Below are 20,811 nucleotides of genomic sequence, written 5' to 3'. Positions count from 1 at the left end.
AAAAATTCCTGGCAACCAGTGCCCCTGCCCCTCCAGCAAAAACCTCAAGGCCCACACCCTTGTCATCCAGGAGGTGAAAGCACGTACGGTCTGTGGCTGGAGGAGACGTGACCACACCTGCAGGCTCCTCTGAAGCGTAAAGAAATGGAAAAGGGGTTAGGATGGGCATGGCTGGGTGGAGGACAGATTAGGTGAATGGGGCATGTGGATGGACAGTTGGCAGACAGACAGATAGAAACGCAGCTCCTGGACGGGGAGACAGATGTGGCCCGAGGCCCCAACCCCAGGCCAGCTTTGAATTTATCACACACTAAGTCAACAGCGTGCCCCCCCTCAGCCAGACATAGCCCCAGTGCCCTCGTGAGCACGCGGGTCTCTACCAACCGGTGTCTGCCTACATGGCTGTGAGTTCTGTTTGCCATTTGGAAATTGGACCAGAAACTTGACTCAATACATTCCAGAAATAACACACGGACTTCCCTGGTGGTGCAGTGGTTAAGAATCCGCCTGCCAATGCAGGGGACACGGGTTCGATCCCTAGTCCGGGAAGATCCCACATGCTGCGGAGAAACTAGGCCCGTGCGCCACAACTGCTGAGCCTGCGCTCTAGAGCCCACGAGCCACAGCTACTGAGCCCGTGTGCCACAACTGCTGAAGCCCACGTTCCTGGAGCCTGTGCTTCCTCACAAGAGGAGCCACCGCAATGAAGTCCGCACACTGCAACAAAGACCCAACACAGCTGAAAATTAATTAATTAATTCATTTTTTTTAAAAAAAGGTAAATGTGCTTTTCCATATTATACCCAGATAAGTGAGGAAAACAAAGTACAGATGCAAAGAAACGGTGGGGGAAACGTGAAAGGGCCAGAGCTAGGCAGTGAGGCACACCCAGCGGTCCCTGCCACAGGCAGGTTGACTGCCCTGAGTGGAAGCATTTCAAGGCACAAGATCTCCACCTAGTGGTCATTTCCAGTATTACCACTGAGGGCACCGTGTTGCATTTTCACAACAGCAGGCACTGGGATATGGCTTTTGACACCTGCCGTTTCAAATGAACCACAGTGCCAGGCACCCTCCATTAGCTAAAGTTTCTACTCTTGGGTATACCCTAAATGCTGGTGAGGAGTGTCTAGAAATAAGAGAAGCAAGAAAGGAGATGCTCTGGCATACTTTCGGCCTCTTGGAATCCGTCCCTCACTTACAGGCAGGTACAAGATGCCCCCAAAGGAGTAGGCAGCCCTCGGTCTCCTTCCACGGTCCTCTCCGATTCTGCCTCTTCCCACACTCTGACCTTCCCTGTCTCCTCCTCCAACCATCTAAGTGCAGCCAAGTCTGGGGTCCTGATTGACCTGGGGTTGTGTTTGGTGAAACCCTAAATTATTCTCATTCATTGATCACCTTTACCTATTGGTCTCCTTCAAAAAACAATACCTAATGCTATTTTCCTATAGCTCCATGATCAGAGTTAAGAGCCAAGAGCTGAGTAAAACATTGTGAAGGAAGAATGAGAAGAGACACAGAAAGAAAGAGCGTGGGGAAAAGAGAAGCCTGGATACGAGGACAGGGCTGACCAAGTGAGCCCAGAGGGCAGCACGGAGGGCAGTGAGGCGAGGCTCTGGGGGGCCTGAGGCCCTGGGACCCACCCCCTCAGCTCTCCACAGCAGGCCTCAGCTAGGAATGCCAGCTGGCAGAAGTCAGAGCTGCAGAAACCATAATTCATGGCCATTTTCATATCCACAGGAATAGGTTTTCATCAGTGGGGGAGCGAGGTCTCTGGTCGCAGGGGAGTTTCAGCAACCACAGAGGACCGACACGGGCACAGCTGCAGCCCCAGGAGAGCACGGCCAGGGCCCACCGGAAGGAAACAGATTCCACTTTAAGCTCCTTCCAAATGATTACAAACAGGCCCGGTCAGTTATCTAGGGCTAATGAGGCCGAGGTCATAGCTCCGACCCCCACGTGCTTCTTGCAGAAGCAAACATGGCTTTCCACCCACAGACCAACTCTGAATCCTGGCTGCAAACTAGTGCCCGGCCCAGACACAGATGGCCCCTAGTCCTACCAGCCATCTGAACAACACGTGCCTCTGGGGGCTGGGAGGACCAAGTTAGGGGGCTGCAGAGTAGCCTGGTTCCCAACCACGCCTTTTCACTAATTCCCTCACTCATTCATTCGTTTGTTCAGCAAACCTAACAGGCACAGTGTAAGGCATGCTAAGACACGGCCCTGATGACAACTGAGGCCAATGGCTCCTAATCTGGGGGCAGGGTCACAGGTCTCCGGGTGCTGAGGATCATCCTGGGTCCTTCCCCTGTGTCTGCAGACAGCTCATAAAGTCAACGGCAGAGTCACCAGTGGAGCCAACCAAGACAAAGCCTCTATTTAGTCCTCATCACTCTTCTGCCAAAACACAAGTGTTCTGGTGCGTTTTCCCTAAACCCAAGGAATAGGGGCTGGGGAAGCCCCAAAACACAGATGAATGCTCCCAGTTCTGTAGCCTGAGCAGCCCAGCCCAGCTCCCTCACCTGGGGAAGCCGGAGGGCCGGCCCTCCCAGCCTGGGACCCCGCGTCTCCTGGAGAAGCTGAGGCCATTACCTGCGGCCAGCCCTGCCTCTCCCTCTCCTCTCAGCCCATCTCCCACGCCCACGGCTTGGCTGCCTGACACCAGCCCGCGCCAGGCAGGAGGAGAAACCAAGAACTGCTGGGAAATCCTCATCATCTACGTTCCAAAGACAAAAAGAAACGAACTTTGGATTTCGTAGCTGTGGAAAAAACTGCCTGAGTGCTATTTATGTAGCACGATTTTCGTATGTACAAAGTTATAAAAGAATCTGTGTAGGTTTCATGGGTCTCATGTTCCTGTTACCTTTCGAAAGTACTGCAGCTTCTAAGAAAAGCACTCCTTGTTAAAAAACAAATTTTTTACTAAATGTTTTGGAGCACAGGGTCCAAGGAATACTTAAGTGTGCCCAGGCAAACTTGTGGGCAGAGGTGCTTAAGAGGCTAGTGTTAGGTCCTGTCCTAGCTGGAAATAAAAACGAAACACGAAAACAAAAACTCCTAGTTGGATCAAATAATCTGGTGAACTGTGACGCCAGGGAATATAGAGAAAGAACCCATTTTTACAGTTTGCTTTAGTTTGGGTTTTGAGAGCAGTGGGGAAATCAAGGGCCATGCATCACCCAGATGTTCTAGAACACGCCAGTGTGGAGAAAAACACAAAGATCTGAAAGTTGGGTCGACATTCTGAGGTGGCCTCAGGACAAGTGGGAAAAGCTTGGCAGGGAGAGAGGCAAGGGCTAACCTTCCGGGCCTAGAGAGAGCTTGGGAAGAACAGCTCCAGTTTGAGCAGTAAGTCTAACTCTTTTATTGCTACATAGATCAAGCTATTTAACTGCACATCTAAAACCGGTTAGCTGGTGGCAAGAAGATTCTCATTTAAGCCCAAAACAATCTGTGGGAGCCAGTGGTCCCTGAACGACGCGGGGTTGCCCATGGCCTGAGCGCCATCTAGTGGCCAAATAAACATCTTTCTCACGTTCCCGTTCAAATATTCATGATGACCCTGGAAAAGATCAAGGTCAACACCACCACCAGACCTGAAGACTGATGGGGGCACACAGATCTAAACTCTCCCTCAGGTGGCTGACAGCTGGTGCAGCTGTAACCTCATGAAACAGCAGCTGTTGGGAAACAGTCAGAAGGTCACTTTGTGCTGTACCAGCGTCTGTCCTTGGACTCAGAGACAGGGATGGCACCAGCCAGGAAACTGGAGAAGAGGTTCCTTCCATGCCAGGAGTTCTGATCCACGAGGAGCCTAGAATACCCTCTCTCCCACCCACTCCCATGATACACAGCCCCCACCTCCAATCTTTCTACCTCTACATCCAATTCTCGGAACAGCCGTCACAGAAGAAGCACCGCATCCAGGGACCAGCAGTTCCCACAGTTGGGAGGGGGAGGGGCTGGGGCAGGAGGAGCCCACATAGCAGTGACTTCTGGAAGGGAGTTTTTGTGTATTCCACCAATTACAAGTATCAACGATGAAATCAGAATGACAGAAAGCAGCTAGATGTTAAAGCTGAGTAAGGGCACCTGAGAGTTCATTGTAGAATTCTTTACTTTTATGTAGGTTTGAATTTTCTATAATTCAAAGGTTTTTTTTTTTTAATGTTTCAGAGAATCTAGAAGGGATTGGTCAACTTCAGGAGTGCTAGGTGGAATCTTCCAGAAACTGGGCATGCTAACCTGTCCTCCAGATAAAGATCTGAGAAGATGGGTGGACAGAGACCCACACATCCTGTCTGTGGAAAGACACCAACACTGACCAGATCTTGTGAGAGTAAAGGGGGAGGGGGAAAACAGAGGGCCAACCAGTATAGGGAAACAGGGAGGAAATAGCATCTGTAAGATTCAAGAGAGTGTTCACCTGAAATTCTCAGGAAACGATTTGGAATCCTCAGCAGAGTGCAAGAAGACATAGTTTTTGTGGAACAAAACAAAACTTGAGGGAGAGAACAAAGAGGAAAAAGAAAATATAAAAAGAAAGACAGAGGGAAAGGAAGGCATGACAAGAAACTAAAAATGCAATAGTCAATTTTAAACCACATGGGAAGCAGCAAAAAGCAGAATTGGTACAGTGGGAAGAAAAATCAGATTAGGGATGCAGAAAGCCAGTAGTAGCAATACTAAACAACAGACATTACTTTGGGGTTTATTATGTACCAGAATGTAACATTTATAATCTCACTGGATCCTTACAAGAACCTTATAAGGCTGGGACTGGTGGGAGGAGACTGGAGCAACTCTCTCAAGCTGCCTGGTTCCAGAGCTCCCCTCTTACCCCTCCCACACCCTGCCTTCAGCTGCTCGGGTAAACAATGTAAGAGTAAATGAATAAAGACACAGACCTACTAGAGAATGGACTTGAGGATATGGGGAGGGGGAAGGGTAAACTGTGACAAAGTGAGAGAGTGGCATGGGCATATATACACTACCAAACGTAAAATAAATACCTAGTGGGAAGCAGCCGCATAGCACAGGGAGATCAGCTCAGTGCTTTGTGACCACCTAGAGGGGTGGGATAGGGAGGGTGGGAGGGAGACGCAAGAGGGAAGAAATATGGGAACATATGTATATGTATAACTGATTCACTTTGTTATAAAGCAGAAACTAACACACCATTGTAAAGCAATTATACTCCAATAAAGATGTTAAAAAAAAAAAGAGTAAATGAAATCATCCCTCAACTCAGATTTAAGGATTCACTATGTCTCAGACAAAATTCAAGAAAAATGGACCTGCACCTAGGCAGATCAAAGGTATTTTTTAAACTGCAAGGCAAAAGAGACATTCCTACAAACAGCATCTAGTCAGAAAAAAAAAAGATTACCTACAAAGGAATCAAATCAGTCTCAGAAAACACACCAAAATAAATTCAAAATAGATTAAATATTTAAATGTAAAAAGTAGAGATAAATATAACCTTGGGGTTTGCTGAAGGCCAAAAGCATGACATATGGAGCAGAAACCATACTTCCATTATTTAAATAAGAAATATTTAAAATGAACACAAGAAGTTAACTAGAAAGTTAAAAAGTACACAACAAAATAAGTCTAAAGAGAGCTAAAGAGTAGAAAGATGAGGGGATAAAAAATTAGAAAATATTAGAATTAATATCTAAATCCAAAAGCAGATTCTTTGAAAAGTCCAATAAAGTAGGGAGAAAAAAAAACTTCTAACAAGCCTAGTCAAGAAAAAAGAAAATTCAAACATATTTCATTAGAAGTAAGAAAGTAGAGAGAATTGTTTAAATTATAAAAGATTACTCCACACAACACTATAAGTAAAAAAATCAGAAGACCTCAGTGTAATGAATGTTTTTCTAGGAAAATGTAGATTATCAAAATTAACTATAGTAAAAGTAACAAACTAAAAATACCAATGATCACAGGAGAAACTGAAAGGGTTTTAAAGAGCGAGTGCAACACCCACTCAAAAAGGGCACCCAGCCCATATGGTTTTATGGGTGAATTCTTTCAAACCCTCAAAAGACTATATTCTTATGATATATAAACTGTTCCAGATGTTAGAAAAGACTTTAAATCTTTCCAATTAATTTTACAGAGCCAGCATAGCTCAGATACCAAAACCTAAGAAGTAATAAGCAGACATACCAATTAAAGATAATAGAAAATCAAGAAATAGGCCCAAGAACACATTTAGGAATTTAGTATGGGATAAAAGTGGCAATTCAAAACGCAGGGAAAAGATTATTCAATATATAGCATTGGTATCACCAAAGAACAATTTTGAAAAAAGTAATGTTAAACCCTTTCCTAATTCACTAAGGAAAAGATTAATATATTTGGCTATGTAAAATTTTTTAATTTCCATATGTTAAAAACTATTAAATGATGAAATAAGACTGACAAAAATTATTTACAACATATATGATGGGAGAAAATTAACCTCCACATACATACACAACTCTTAGAAAACAATGAGAAAAAGACAAGCATAGCATCAGAAATATAGACAAAAGCATGAATAGGCAATTTACAACAGAATAAATTTAAAAGTATATAAATATATATAATTTGTAAGTATAAGATAATTATTAAAATACTTTAAAATTTACAGTGGTCAACTTTACCAGATATCAATGAAATAAAATTAAGGCAACAATGAAATTCACCCAACAAATTGACAAAGTTCTTTTTAAATACCATTATTTTGCATTTGGTTGATGAGGGTGCAGCAAAATAAGCTTGAGTGATTAGAGTGTAAATTAGTCCAGTCTTTTTGTAGGGCAATTTTGATATATACCAAAAGATTCAAAATGTTCAAATCTTTTTAAAATATTTATTTTTTTTTTTTACTTATTTATTTGGCTGGGCCAGGGCTTAGTTGTGGCATGTGGGACCTAGTTCCCTGACCAGGGATCGAACCTTGGGCCCCCTGCATTGGGAGCACGGAGTCTTAGCCACTGGACTACCAGGGAAGTCCCTAAAATGTTCAAATCTTTCAACACAGAAATTCCACTTCTAGGTATTTATGCAAAAGAAAAATCACGAATTACATAAAGATTCAGCTACAAAAATATTCAATATCAAGTTAGCTGTTTATAACATGGAAAAATTAGAAAACACCTAACTATTCAACATTTAGTTAATGTGGACTATGGTGCATTCACACCATGGAATGTGTGTATTCATTTAAAATCATATTGTAGAAGAATATTTAATAAGATGAGTAAACATCTATGTTGTATTGCCAAGTGACAAAAAGCAATTTTCAAAACAATTGAAAACTGTTTCAAAGCAATGTTTTTCATGTACATACATGCAGACAAACAGGTCCCAGAATATTTGTATTTACCTCTTATCTGGGAGGGTAGGCTTATGGATAATTTTGTGAGTAAATTTTATATTGTTCTTTCAGACTATCTCTTTTAAATTGTACAAAATGATCATGAACTACTTGTTCACAGGCCAATGAAAGCTATTTCAAAACAGAAGCTGCTAGAACACAGTCAGCCAACCTAGAATCCAGTGGATGGTGTGGCCACAGCCACCAATATCATCTGCAGGAATGAATCCTCTCTATGCTATTCGGTGGTGTATCCCACCATCCAAAGTGGGCCAGTCCTAAATGCAAACCCATCCCTCTCATTGGCCAGAGCCCTTCTCCCTGGAAAATGGGCAGCAAAGACCTTATAATCTTCCCTTTTCTACAAACTCTCAAGACAGTAGGGGTGGAACACGGGAGAGCATGGGGGGCCAGAGGGCAGCACAAAGGGGGAACGTACCTTCTATTTCTCCTCCAGAGGCAGAGATTTTCGACATACTCAGGTAGGTGGTGGCCACAATGTCGTTGTGCGTGAGGCGGTCCCTAGAGCAAAGGGGCAGAAACGGCGTGAACAGGGGAGGGGGATCACAGGCCACAGCCCACCCAGGAAGGAAACGACCTCGGTTATACATCATTAGGGGTCCCAGTCTTCACACGGGGTATGTTATGGAGGCCTAATAATCCTAGGCAAGAAGAGACTGGAAAGAAAGTGTTACTCAAGACTCCTCTAGGGGGGACCCAGTCCATCCCCCCCGCCACCATCAGCATCCCATCAGCCAGGCTGGAGGTCTGTGGGCACAGCTGCAGGTTGAAAGGGAGGAGACCTGAGGCAGGAGGCAGGGCAGGGGAGCAGGAGGCCACTCAGAGAACCAGACCCCCAGGCCCAGGGAGAGCAAGGCTCTAGAAGCCAAGACATACCCGGACCAAGGAGAAAACCAGATGACCAGGAAGAAACTATCTCCAAGGCCACAGCCTTAATTAGCTTATGGTAGCTAATGCATAGCTCTTTTTTATATCTGATTCTGTATGTGACAAAGCACTTTTAAACCCCCTTATCTCCAAGGATCCTCACAGCAGCCTTGAGGAACAGGTACTCTTACTAACATCTCTTTTGCATGGATGAAGAAACTGAGGCTCGGAGCCAGAAGGTCCTTGCCCGAGGTCAGCCTGGGAGGGAGGGGCAGAGCCAGAACTGAAACCCTGGTGTCCAGACTCCAGGTCCAGTGCTCATGCCGTGGCCCACGTGGCTTCTGTCTACAATACGGGGCCTGTCCTGCCTCCCAGGAGAAGGCCTCTCCCCTCCCCAGCCAGCATAGGGGACCATGGGGAGAAGCTTGAGGACTTACTGTCTTGTGCAGACCCTTCCTCTGTGCCCCACACCTGCCCCCCTAACAATCATATACAGTAATAGCCAGCATTTATTGGACGCCTCCTGAGAGCCAAGCAGTGTGCTAACACCGTCACGTGACTTGGCTCATTTAATCCTCCTGTTGGCCCTATGAGGCAAGTTCTGCAATTAGCCCCAATTTCAGATGAAGAAGCTGAGGTAGGCAGGATGGCAAAGCTGGGATTTGAGCAGAATATGCCTGACATGGAAACCAGAGCTATGCTTGCAGCAACCTGCTGCTTCCTTGCCAGGCTAGACCTAGAGTTCTCAATCCAGTGATTTTGACCCCAGGACATTTGGCAACGTCTGGAAACACTTTTGGTATGGAGGGGAGTGGTAGAGAGAGGCCATGGTTGTAGCCAAACATCCTACAATGCACAGGACAGTCACCCACTGCAAAGACTTTTCCGGTCCAAAAATGTCATAGTGCTGAGACTGAGAAACGCTGGATGGGGCAGGATCTACCTCCTTCCAGAAGGTTCCCCACGTGCATCTTCCCTCCTCTTGGGGCCCAGTAGGCCCTCTCTCCCTGCTGTGCATCCTTTGGCCACAGGAGGCTTCAGGAGATGACACCCACGCGCCCCATTGTGAAAGACCCGCCTGGGCATGGCAATTTCATTTTTCTTTTAAATCTTAAAGCCATGAGATACCAGATCTCTGCTGCTCCCTTCCTTCCTCTCTGTATTTCCCAGGGAGGTGATTAAGCTTTAAAGTTTTCTCTCAGGGCGGGGGCTACATTAGGAAGAGTGAATTGTCAGCACAGATCTGTATCCCTTTTCCTGGTGAATGACGTTAATATGAACTGGAAAGTAAAAATTCCCTTAAACATTTTACAGTAAGATTATCAATACCAGATAATTGACAGTTGATGACACTTTTAAACTGCCTTCATGACCAACCCCTAGAAAAGACCAGCCCTTGGAGAGGAATAGGATTTCTCACCTCTGGTCTTAACTGAAGCTGGTGAGAAGGGAAAGAGAATGAGAGGAGAGAGATTTTGTGTCAGGTTTTTTTTGGTGGGCAGGGGGTAGTTTGGGGGGGTTTTGTCTTTTAATGAAAGAAATTCTTTGAGAACTGAATGGCAGATTAAGTTACAGAGAAAAGGCCATATGGACCATATCGTATTTCTAGGATTCAGGTAATAACACAAGTTTATCTGAGATTTCTGGGAAGAAAGCACTTTTCTGGATAGGAACTTGCAGCAACAGAATGCTTTCTGGCCAAGACTTGGGTTTTGGGGCTTGGGGTTGCTTTTGGAAAATACAGCAAGTCTGAAAATAGACTCACAATAAAAATGCCACTTCAGCCTAAACCAGAGAGGCAGCCACCAGATTCGGTAATGTGTTTGGATTGTACAGTATGCCGATGCCTCACACGGCTCACACGGACTCGGGCGAGGCCATCCACAACACAGGGGACGCGGCGCCCTTGTGCGCGCATGCCCGCATGCACCCACTCACACTGCCACGCCCAGGCACGCACCCAGCGCACACACGCGCGCGCGCACACAGCGAGGTGAAGGATGGCTCCGTGGACGTAGAGCACATTGCCCCCAAAGCACCTCCCACAGAGCATACAGGCGGGCAGGGCCCCAGAGGCCTCTCCTCCCCCCTCGCCCCCCCTCGCGCTCCCTTCCTCTCCTCTAATTCTCCCAAGCTGTCTTCTCTCGGGCTGGGGACCTGGCGCACACTTTAATGGCTCTGTGGCCTGGGGGTTTTCCCTAGTCTCTCATTATCCTCCTGGCTGGGGGTGCCATGGGCCTGAGACCAAAGGACAACACGCCGGGAACCGCACAGCCAAGACTTTTTGGGGGCAGAGAAAGGACAACTCTCTCTTTTGGGAAAGGCTGATGTAGGGAAGGTCCTGGAGATCACGCGTGGGGACTCCTAACAGCCCTCGGGCGTGAGAGAAGGCTCAACGCGGAGGGGTCGGCACGGCACGGTGGTTAAGCGCACGGGTGGAGGGAGCACAGGCTTGTTCGAGCCTGGCCTCGGCTGCTTCCCAGCTGTCCCCTCGTACAGGGTACTCAGTCTATTCGAACCTACTCCCTCATCTGCAAGGTCGGGCCGTGCCTGGAGTCGAGGTGAGCATCAGGTGAGACACGCATGTAAAGTGCTCACTGGGAGGAGGGCCTGGAGCACACAGACGCTCAGCAAGGGTTAGATACTCATTTTCTAAGATGACCGTGTGACTCTTGCCCTCCCCTGCTAAAAGCCGGCAGTGGCATCCCCTGCTTGGGTAAGCGGACCCACTTCCCCAGCCTGGAGACCCGTTTCATCCTACCAACACTTGGAGCATCACAGCCCACCCTCCTGGAAGCTCTGCTCTTTCCAGCTTCCATGCCTCTGCTTATGACCCTCTCTTCATTAGAATGCCTTCATCCTGAACTTCCCAAAACCTCACCTCCTCCAGGAAGCCTTCCTGGCCCCTCCTGGCCTCAGGGATCTCTGGTTCCTGGAGCTGTTCCAGCCCCGCCTGGCTGCCCTCAAGCAAGGTTGTAAGCTTCCCAACAGCCCACACCCTCTCCTTCTCTGGTCTCCCCCAGAGGAAACTACCTCACCTGAAACAGACTCTCCCACTTCATGCAGACTGAACAAAAGGAAACCGAAGGACCAAGTGACCCCTGACAACAGCCAGCTCTAAAGACCCCGGGACACAGAACTCACCAGTCTATGACACGAATCCTCATTTTCTCACACATGGAGGGAAACTAAGGAGGGAAGAGAGACGGGTTGGGTGGGGTCCTTCTGAAGAAGCAGAAGTCCGGGATGCGGGCGGGACCTGGGTAGGCTGGGAGCCCAGGCCTCCTGGGGTGGGCTCATGGGGGTGAGGCTCACCATGGCAGGCACCGTGATGCTCTGGTTCCACTGAGGGTTGGCCGTCTTCTCCAGGATCTTGCTGCAGAGCTAGAAGACACAGAGCACAGGTGGATGGAGCTTTGAGGGGACTCTGGGCTCCCTCAGAGACCACCACACCAGCCAGCAGCCATTCTCTGCCATGCTGGCCACGCTTTGGGCTGGGCAGAAGGCCCTGGGGGCCATGGAGCCTGGTGCAGTGGGCTCAGACACAGGGAATCTTTCTAGAGACAAAGCTCAATGGTAGGTCAGACCCAATGGGGCATGGGGTGGAGGGAGTTAAGAGGGATACATTGTTTGAATGTCACAACCCTTCTTCCTTATCTCATACCTCTGACTGGAAATTCTCCTCCCTCACCTCCCATTATGGCCATGACCCTAAATATGGGGCCCTGCATCCAGACCAGCTTTCCCAGGAGTCCTGGAGTCTGAGGCAATCCCCTTTGCCCGTCAGCCCAGATCACCTGCCGCTTTGGAAGACTGTGAACCCAGGAGATTAGAGATGGAGGGAGGGGCTTCCCTGGTGGCGCAGTGGTTGAGAGTCCGCCTGCCGATGCAGGGGACGCGGGTTCGTGCCCCGGTCCGGGAGGATCCCACATGCCGCGGAGCGGCTGGGCCCGTGAGCCATGGCCGCTGAGCCTGCGCGTCCGGAGCCTGTGCTCCGCAACACAACAGTGAGAGGCCCGCGTACCGCAAAAAAAAAAAAGAGATGGAGGGAGGGGGAGAGGAAAGAGGAGATGGAGGGCCAGAGCCGGGGGCCATGCACCTGCATCTGAGAGAGGAAAATTCAGTGAAGACCAAACCTCATAGGCCACAGTCTGCCTCCAGTCAGCCCTGCTCATAAGACTGGGCTTTCCACAAACAAGAAACCTAGCAGAGGTGGAAACCAGATCCAAACCAGCGGCTTGTGTGTTCTACTCTGCCCTGGGAGTCCCCAGGGAGGCACCAGCTCCCTTAGCCAGCCCAGGACATCCTGTACCCACACAGGGCAGCAGGTGAAGACTCTGCTTCAGACATACAGATCCTGGAAGGTGTGTGTGTCCTACACACGGAAACAGTGAGCAGCCTTCCTCAGAGCATTTACTGTGGGCCCTGATTGTGTGAAGCATTTACATGCATTTTCTCATCTAATGAGCACCTGACCAGACTGGGGGCTTTGGGCCCTCCATCGAATGAGGGTGTGGCCTCCCTAGGGGCCAGGACTTTGTCTCCATCCCTGATCCACCCAGTACCAGCCCCTGTGCCCCTGTGAGAAGAGCCCAGGCAAAGTCTGGGGGCAGGGATGGGTGCCGAGATTTGGCCCTTGTGTGAGCAAAGAAAGGAGTAAGGAAAGAAGAGATCCAACAATCAGATGGAACAAAAGGCAAAGTGGGACACACAGTTCTCAGGAGTGGATGCACAAAGGGCTGTAAAGCACACAGAAAGATGCTTGATCTCCCTCAAAATAAAAGAAACAAAAACAAAATGAATGAGATACCATGTCTCATCTAGCAGATTCACAAAAATCTCTAAAGCCTGACAGCCCTCTCTTGGCAAGGCAATGGGGAAACTGCACGCTAGGATTTTGCTGGTGGGAAAAGAGAACAGCTCAACCCCTCCAAAGGGCAACTGGCCACTATCGTTCAAAATTACAAATGCAAGTGCCCTCTGACCTACCAGTTCTACCTCTAGACAGTATCCTACAGAAAGACTTGCACGTGTGCAGAATAACACGTGCAGGTTCTTCACTGCAGCATGGCTCCAACTAGGGAGGACGTGGAACAACCCACGTGTCCACCAACAGAGGACAGATTAGATAAAGTGTGATCCATCCACAGAATGGAGCACTGTGTAGCCCTAGAAGAATGAAAGAGCTCTGTGATATGAAACAACTTCCAAGTTATATTATTAAGTGAAAAAAGCAAAGGTGCAGAACAGTGAGTATCATGTGCAACCGTTTGTGTTAAAGGGGTAAAAGGTAAGAATTGATGGTCAGATGTGTGCAGCATATGTATAATTAAGCGAGAAGGATGCAAAATGATGGATGCATAAATGTATATGGTGGGCATAATAAATGTATTACCTAATTCAAAACTTAGATGAACAAAAGTTTAAAATAGGAAGGAAGGGAGGGAGGAAGGGAGGGAGGGAGGAAGGGAGGGAGGGAGGAAGGAAGGAAGGAAAGGAGGGAAGACACGTTAATCAGACACAGCTGAGAGACCCGGGCAACATCACTCCTCAGCTCCCTGGACAAGAAGGCACAGATTGTCCCCACCCTCCCCCAGCCCTGCCACAGGTAGTCGAAGGCCTCCCCAGCAATCGCTTCCTCCGGGCTGCCCTTGGAGGCTCCCCGTGAGAGAGCCACCGAGAAGTGGGTTTGGGAGCCTGAACATAGCAGGTTCCGCCCACCTAGGCCAGCACTGCCTCTGGCCCTAGAAGTCCCCAGCTGCCTTCCCACACCCTGCTTCACTCTCCGCACTCAGCCAAGGCAGCACCAAGCTTCCTCTCCTCCTCCTCCTCCCCTTCTCTCTCTCCCTCCTCCTCCTCCTCCTCTCTGAGCCTTTTTATTTTTTACCCTCTTTCCCTTTCTGATGGAGTGTATTTATTACACCCTTTCTGGAGGGCTATTTGGCCACCTGTATCAAATACTTAAAAATAAGCATGTCCTCTGACCCAGTTCTAGAAACTTTCCCATGGAAAACCAATCAGAGTGTAGACAGAGTCCTGTACACTGATGTTTGTCACAGAGTTGTTCATAAAAGAGGACAATTTCAAAAAAAAAATCCAAAAATAGATTAAAATTTATGTTATATCATCTCACGGAATATTATGCAGCCATCAAAGCCATCAAAAAATTGATTTCAAAGACTATTTAATAACCTAAGGAAATGTTAGGTGATAAAAGCACTTTACCAAACCACACAGATATAGTGGATTCTCATTACTGGCGGTAGTTAAACATTCTAACTACACATTGTAAGTCACCAAGAACATGAGCTGTTGAACACTGAAGCATTGCTCCTAAGAGAAATACAGGGTTAGGTTCCTGCAAGCCTCTGTCACAACATTTTTTTGTCAACTCACCAATAACCTTGTTTTATGTGTGTTTCTGTTTCAAAACACCGTTTTTTATTATATATTGTGGATTCATTAACACTGAACTCACAGCCAACAGCACTCTAACTCATGCCTGAATGAAGCTTACCTAATATATAGTTTCTCCATAAGGCACGTCACAGCCTTCTTACACAGAGAAATACTAGACAGCATTTCAGCACTACACCCGGGAACCATTGTAAACACTGAAATCACCAGCAAAAAGCACAAAAAATGCAAAAAGCATGACACTAAATAGACCAGGAAAAGGACACACTTACACCATGAGAGCTGAAACAAGAAGGGAATCACATTGTTTCAGCTCAGCTGGCAACATGCAACCTCAGCTGACTCAAATTGTTCACAGCTTTGCAAATGATCACCAAAGCACCATAAGGATTAATTTGGGGTTACAAATAAATTTTAGCGAGTAGGCAAATTTGCAAATACAGAATCTGTGAATAACGAAGATCAACTATATTCTGAATCTAATTTTTCTTTTCCAGTGGGGCGGGGCAGGGCCAGGGTTGGGGGGTGTGCAACAGAGAGAAGGAGTGAGAGCTACAGGGAGGAAAACATACTAGCAGGAGATATAAACAAATGTTAATAGTGGGCATCTCCAAGGTGGTGTGCAGAAATGTGCTTAATTTTTTTCATTTTCCTTGCTTTTCTCTGATTTTTTCATCTTTTTATGATTAATAGGTTTTACTCTTGGAAAATAAAAAAGTTGCTTTAGTCTCCCACTCTGCCCTCCAAGTACCTCCCCTGTCCTTGCCCCATACCATAAAGAAGTGTGATATGTGTGTGTGAGTGCACACACACAGCAACCTTCTCTCTCAGTAGCTTGGCCAAATCAGGTATGGTTCACATCTTAGATAACAGTGCCACCAAGTGTCCATTAGAGGAAATGCAAAGAGGGCCAGGCTTGGGTGAGTAGGCACACAGAGGACAGATCCCCAGGGCTTTTCATTTCAGAAAAGGATGAATGAGAAAAAGTGACACACCAGAGACAGAGAGAGGACAGGCAGGATGACACAGGTGATAAAGGTAGCAGAGAGAGTTGGGGGAAGCCATGACGACGTGGCTGGGGCAGAGAGCAGGGGACACAGAGACCTGGGGACCACCAGAAGATGGAGGGTCTCAACTGCCTCCTTCATAAGCCCCTTCCTTCTAGAGGGAAAATGGAGGGTGCAGCTTCATTCAGGAGCCCAGCCACCAATCAGCTTTATATATTCCCTTGCCTGGGCCAGGTCCCCTACCTCAATCACCTTCCCCAGACATCTGCACCTTCCTAGAAAAATCCCCAGGGCCAGCCAAGGGCATCTCAGAACAGGAGAAGACCTAGAGAGATCAAGGTGCTGGCAGGGACCCAGTAGCAGCTAGGAGCCCCAGAGCTCTGAGACTCAGCTCCAAGGCAAGCCACTGAATTTGAAGGCAGGTCAGTCTTGGTTCTAGCCATCATCACAGCACCCTACCATGTTGGGAATGTGGAATAAAAACAATCTTGAGACATGACTTTCCCATCTGTCAAGCTGGGAAAATTCATCCCGGTCCTTGGAGTAAGTGTCCAGCAGTATTGTCCAGCCAACCTTCCTGCTTCCTTCCTGCCTTTCATTCATCCATCCCATCACGGTCCCTCCTAAGGGCATCAGACTCTGAGCCCAAGCCCAAACAAAAACTGCACTTTGGTAAGACCCACAGTGAGCATTTACACCCCAGTGTGAATGAGTTTAAAATTCGTGTTACCTCTCCCACAGACATTTCCCCTGAGACCCTGTCTTAGCCTGGGATGGAGGAACAGCTCAAAGGCGCTCCCACTGGCCAACAGCAGGACGGTTCACACAACCAGCACCATAACTGATTTTAACACACTGAATTAATAAAAAGTATTAGGGGCATATTAACACTCAAAAGCGAAGAGGGGAGGGGAAGCTCTTCTTTACAAAAAACACCAGCTAATAAAGAGAGAAGGAATGATAATGAGGGAATCGCCGCTTTGCACCCCAGGTGAATGACTTGTTCAGGCAAGGAGGTCAATGGCTTCATGGACCATTAGGTAAGAGGTTGCTGGGAAACAGGACATCAGCACACATTGAGATATCGCCCACAGATAACCTGCAAAGTACAAAGGCGAGTGTGTGCTTTGACAAGGGAGAGATCTGGAGACACCACGTAAACCAAGTAATCAATCATTACCGACGATGGGACAAGCTGACATTTTGCTTCCTGTTGTGATTCAGTACCACGTATGAAACATCACCCATGATGCGTTCCTGCCAAAACAGTTCATTTGAATGCAATCTGGTCTTGAGACCTAACTTCCAGTTTATAGGAAATACAGGGGCCAAGAAGAAGTTAAACAACCACAGAAGGAAACAATGGGACAAATCCAGGACATGGGCAAATGGCTTGGGCTTTTCAAAAATGCAATGTTGTGGGATGAGAAAGATGAGAATGATGGAGGTGGGTAAAAGACTGTTACAGAAGAGACTAATGCAGAGCATAAATTCCAGTTGGGTCTTAGATCAAAACAAAATTAAACCAGCTCTAAAAGACATTTGGGGGATAATCAGAGAATATTTATATGAGCCAGTATCTGACAAGAGTAGGAAATAATTGTTAATTTCCTAGGTGTGATAATGTTATTGTAGTTACAAAGAATTTTCTTTTTCTCAGGAGGTGCATGCTGAAGCCTTTAGGGGCAAAGTGTGCAACTAGGTTTCAAATGATTGGGGGCGGGTGGTGGGGGGTGGTATCCACAGAGAGAAAGAGAAAGTAAATGCAGCAAAACGTTCATAATTGTTTCATCTAAGTGGAGGCCATACCAGGGGGTAAGTGTTCACTGAACCATTCTTTCAACTTTTCTTTATGTTTTTAAATATTAAAAAAATAAAGTGTTTCAACAGTGTCTAATATTGATACACAGTAAAAAAATAAAAATTTTAAAAACTAGAAAGATAGGCCCCAAACATAAACTTTGTATGATGCCTTATGGATAATGTTACTTTTTTCTGCATTTTTCAAAATTCCTTAATAAATATGTGCATTGATAATAAAAGAAGAAAGAAAAGAAACATAAAACGGGGCGGGGGGAGGCGGGGTGGGGAAGAGGGGAGAAAGGGTGTGGACTTCAGGTGGCAGGCAGAGGAAACAAGCTATCCAAGGCCTTCCTCCCGTTTGTGAAATCACACCTGGGCCTCAGCGATCCGGCCCCTGACCTCAGGGGTCCCTTTGTTGGTGGGATGGGCGGGCAGACCCTACATCTTTCCAAAATGAATCTAAGAAGAGATTAAGTGAAAAAGCACACTGCAAAGTGCTGTGTGAATGGGAGCCCACACCACCTCCATCATCACCCTAGGCTTTTAGCGTTTGTTGTTAAGCCTGTAAACGCCTCCCCAGTTGTCCTATAACACCTGCGTGTCTCCTCCTTCCGGCCTCTGCCTCTGGAGCAAAGCGGAGCCGTCTGCACCCACCCTCCACTCGGCTCAGTTCAAAGCCCTTCTCCTCTGCCGTTTCCAATTTTCCTGTTAACACCCAAGTCATCCGACTCAACTCGCCGGAGCCTGGCGCTGCGGCCGGCCAGTGGACCTCTGGGCCAGGCCAGCGGGGCCCCGGAGGGCGCTACCCCACGCTGCCAGCTCCCTGAGGTTGGCACGAAGCTCAGAGGCGCCTCGGCAGGGTTCTGGGAGCCGGGGCGGAGGCTGCACCTTCCGGATACGTCATTCTCCCCTATTTCCAGTATTTCCACCAGTCTCTCATCTGAGGTTACAGAGTAAACGAAATCGGGCTGTCTCCCAGAAAGTCCGAGCAACAGATGCTAACAAACACCGGAATGCAACGGAAAACAGGCTAAAAGAGGGCCGTGCAATCGGCCACGCAGAGCCCCGAGGGCCGAACTAGCACATCAGGCCTTTGTGGGTGACGGAAGCTAAACCTTGAACGATGCAACACGCTTGCGGGGGGAAAGGGCCAGGAAGGAATTCCGGAGTGCACAGGCCCGGGCAAAAGGTAGAGGCGTGACCCGCAGGGCAGACGAGAGGACGCACGGGCGACAGGCGGGCTGTGTGGTTTGTACCCGCACGCGCCCCCCCCGCACCCCCCACCACGAGCGAGACAGTGGGGCTGAAACCCGCTCAATTCGGCGCCGCTTCAAGCGGGCTGCAGAGATGTACTGCATTCTCGCAAAGCTGTACAAGCTAATATTGGCCACGGAGATGAGACGACAAAGTTCGGCTGGGTGAGACCTGGTCAACCAGGTTATGCGGTTTGAACTTCCTTTTACAGACAGGACTGTGTCTTACACTAAATATGCTGGTGGATTTCTATGGGGAGAACCCGGACAAGAGAACGGACCCAAGGTTGTTGTGTTGCCCTGGGGAGAGATGACAGTGACTAGGGGCATAGAGACAGGAAAGGACCTCGGGATTTTTGAAGGCAAGAGCTAGGGGTGGCATGTTTGATGTAGGGAGGTCAAAAAAGAGGGACGAATCAAGGCAGGCCCACATTTTCTGCCTTTGATGGTGGTACCTGATAAGGATGGCGGCTTCTGGAAGTGGGACGGTTTGGGGCAGCAGATGACTCCTTTAAAGGGCTGGAGGGGCAGAATATAGAGACTTGAAGAGGCATGGGGAGGTCTGTGTCTGAAGAGAGGGGTCAGAGTTAAATAGAGCTGTGGATTCCTCTGTGGAGAGGTGATGGCTGAACCCTGAGAGTGGCTGAGGATTCGAGGGAGAGCCTGGAAAGTGGGCAAAGCCATCCCTGAGTGGGATGGAGGGAGGGACCCAGGCAGAAATCAAGAGGGACTGGAGCAACAGCCCTGCCTCTGGGCAGGAAGGAAGAGAGGTACATGATCCCTAGGGCCCCCACCAGTGTGGCCGAAAGGAGTCTGCCCAACTCCTGCCACAACTTTTTTAAAATAATCATTATGTTTTCACTGCATTGTTTTTAAGTTTCCCTATCATTGTGCCTTCACATCTGGTTTCCTGACCATTACTTAATTTTCCCCCAAATATTCCTCTATCTATCCACCGTCCATATGTCCTCCCCGTGTCCATCCACACCTATGTGTCTGTCTCACACGCCTGAGCAGACCTGTCCTCGTGTGTGTGCATGGCAGTCCCAGAGAGCTGGGCCTGCGTGTCTCACCCCATGTCCCACAATCAGCCCCCCGTCCCCGGTGTGCACATGCCTCTGATGGGGGGCACTGTGTGTGCCTCACTCTGTCCTGCACATCCAGTGCTCATGCACAGGGATACCCAGTCGTCACCGTCCCACAAATCCTCTTGTTTACTGGCCCCTTACCATTTTCCCCGCAAAGCTGACTTCCATGAAGGGATCCACCAAGTTCTTCTTGTTACTCTCAAAGCCAAAGATCTGCTTCACGTTGTCCATTACGGCATCGTCCACTGAGGAGAAAGACATGCTGATCACTGCCCACCTGCTCTCCCATCTTCAAAACCCCCACTTCCCACCTGTCTCCCCGCAGTCCTGGGACTCCCTGAGAGAGACGCCATGGACCCCTCAGCCCAGGGCTCCTGGGAGGAAGGACCATCTCAGAATAGCAGCTGCTGAGGGCACTGTGCTGCTTCCTTGCCCAGCTCCAAACAGCTGGTTCACTGTCCCCCGCCCCGCCCCGTTCTCAAAGGCTTTCAGAACAGGTCCAATTGATTGACTGATTAGAAATCTACATCGCTAAGAGCAGTAAATAATCCAGAAAAAGACTGGAAGTTGGGGACTTCCCTGGTGGCACAGTGGTTAAGAATTCACCTGCCAATGCAGGGGACACGAGTTCGATCCCTGGTCCAGGAAGATCCCACATGCCACGGAGCAGGTAAGCCCGTGCCCCACAGCTACTGAGCCTGCGCTCTAGAGCCCACAAGCCACAACTACTGAGCCCGCATGCCACAGCTACTGAAGCCCGTGCACCCAGAGCCCATGCTCCACAACAAGAGAAGCCACAGCAATAAGCCCACACACCACAACGAAGAGTAGCCCCCACTCTCCACAACTAGAGAAAAGCCCACGTGGAGCACCGAAGACCCAATGCAGCCATAAATAAATAAAATAAAATAAATAAATAAATTTTTTTTAAAAACTAAAATGAGGTATCACCTCACACCAGTCAGAATGGCCATCATCAAAAA

General features: G+C 48.2%; 1 protein-coding gene across 23 annotated transcripts in view; it reads right to left on the bottom strand.

Moving 5' to 3' along the window:
• Positions 1-20,811, bottom strand: part of DYSF (dysferlin) — a 231,639-nt gene that overhangs the window by 136,841 nt on the left and 73,987 nt on the right. For 14 of the 23 annotated variants that reach the window (XM_007111158.4, XM_007111168.4, XM_007111170.4 and 11 more), the window contains 5 exons: positions 19,970-20,073; positions 11,576-11,644; positions 11,405-11,448; positions 7,812-7,894; positions 88-129 (listed from right to left, as the gene is read on the bottom strand). In XM_007111158.4, the coding sequence (XP_007111220.2) occupies positions 88-129; positions 7,812-7,894; positions 11,405-11,448; positions 11,576-11,644; positions 19,970-20,073 (342 nt within the window). The remainder of the gene's footprint in view (positions 1-87; positions 130-7,811; positions 7,895-11,404; positions 11,449-11,575; positions 11,645-19,969; positions 20,074-20,811) is intronic. The other 9 variants (XM_007111166.4, XM_007111174.4, XM_007111176.4 and 6 more) reach the window with 1 other exon arrangement.

Source organism: Physeter macrocephalus, chromosome 12 (genome assembly GCF_002837175.3).
Source record: "Physeter macrocephalus isolate SW-GA chromosome 12, ASM283717v5, whole genome shotgun sequence".
NCBI classification, from domain to species: Eukaryota; Metazoa; Chordata; class Mammalia; order Artiodactyla; family Physeteridae; genus Physeter; species Physeter macrocephalus.
Note: the sequence above shows the minus strand (reverse complement) of the source record. Positions and strands in the feature narration are given on the sequence as shown.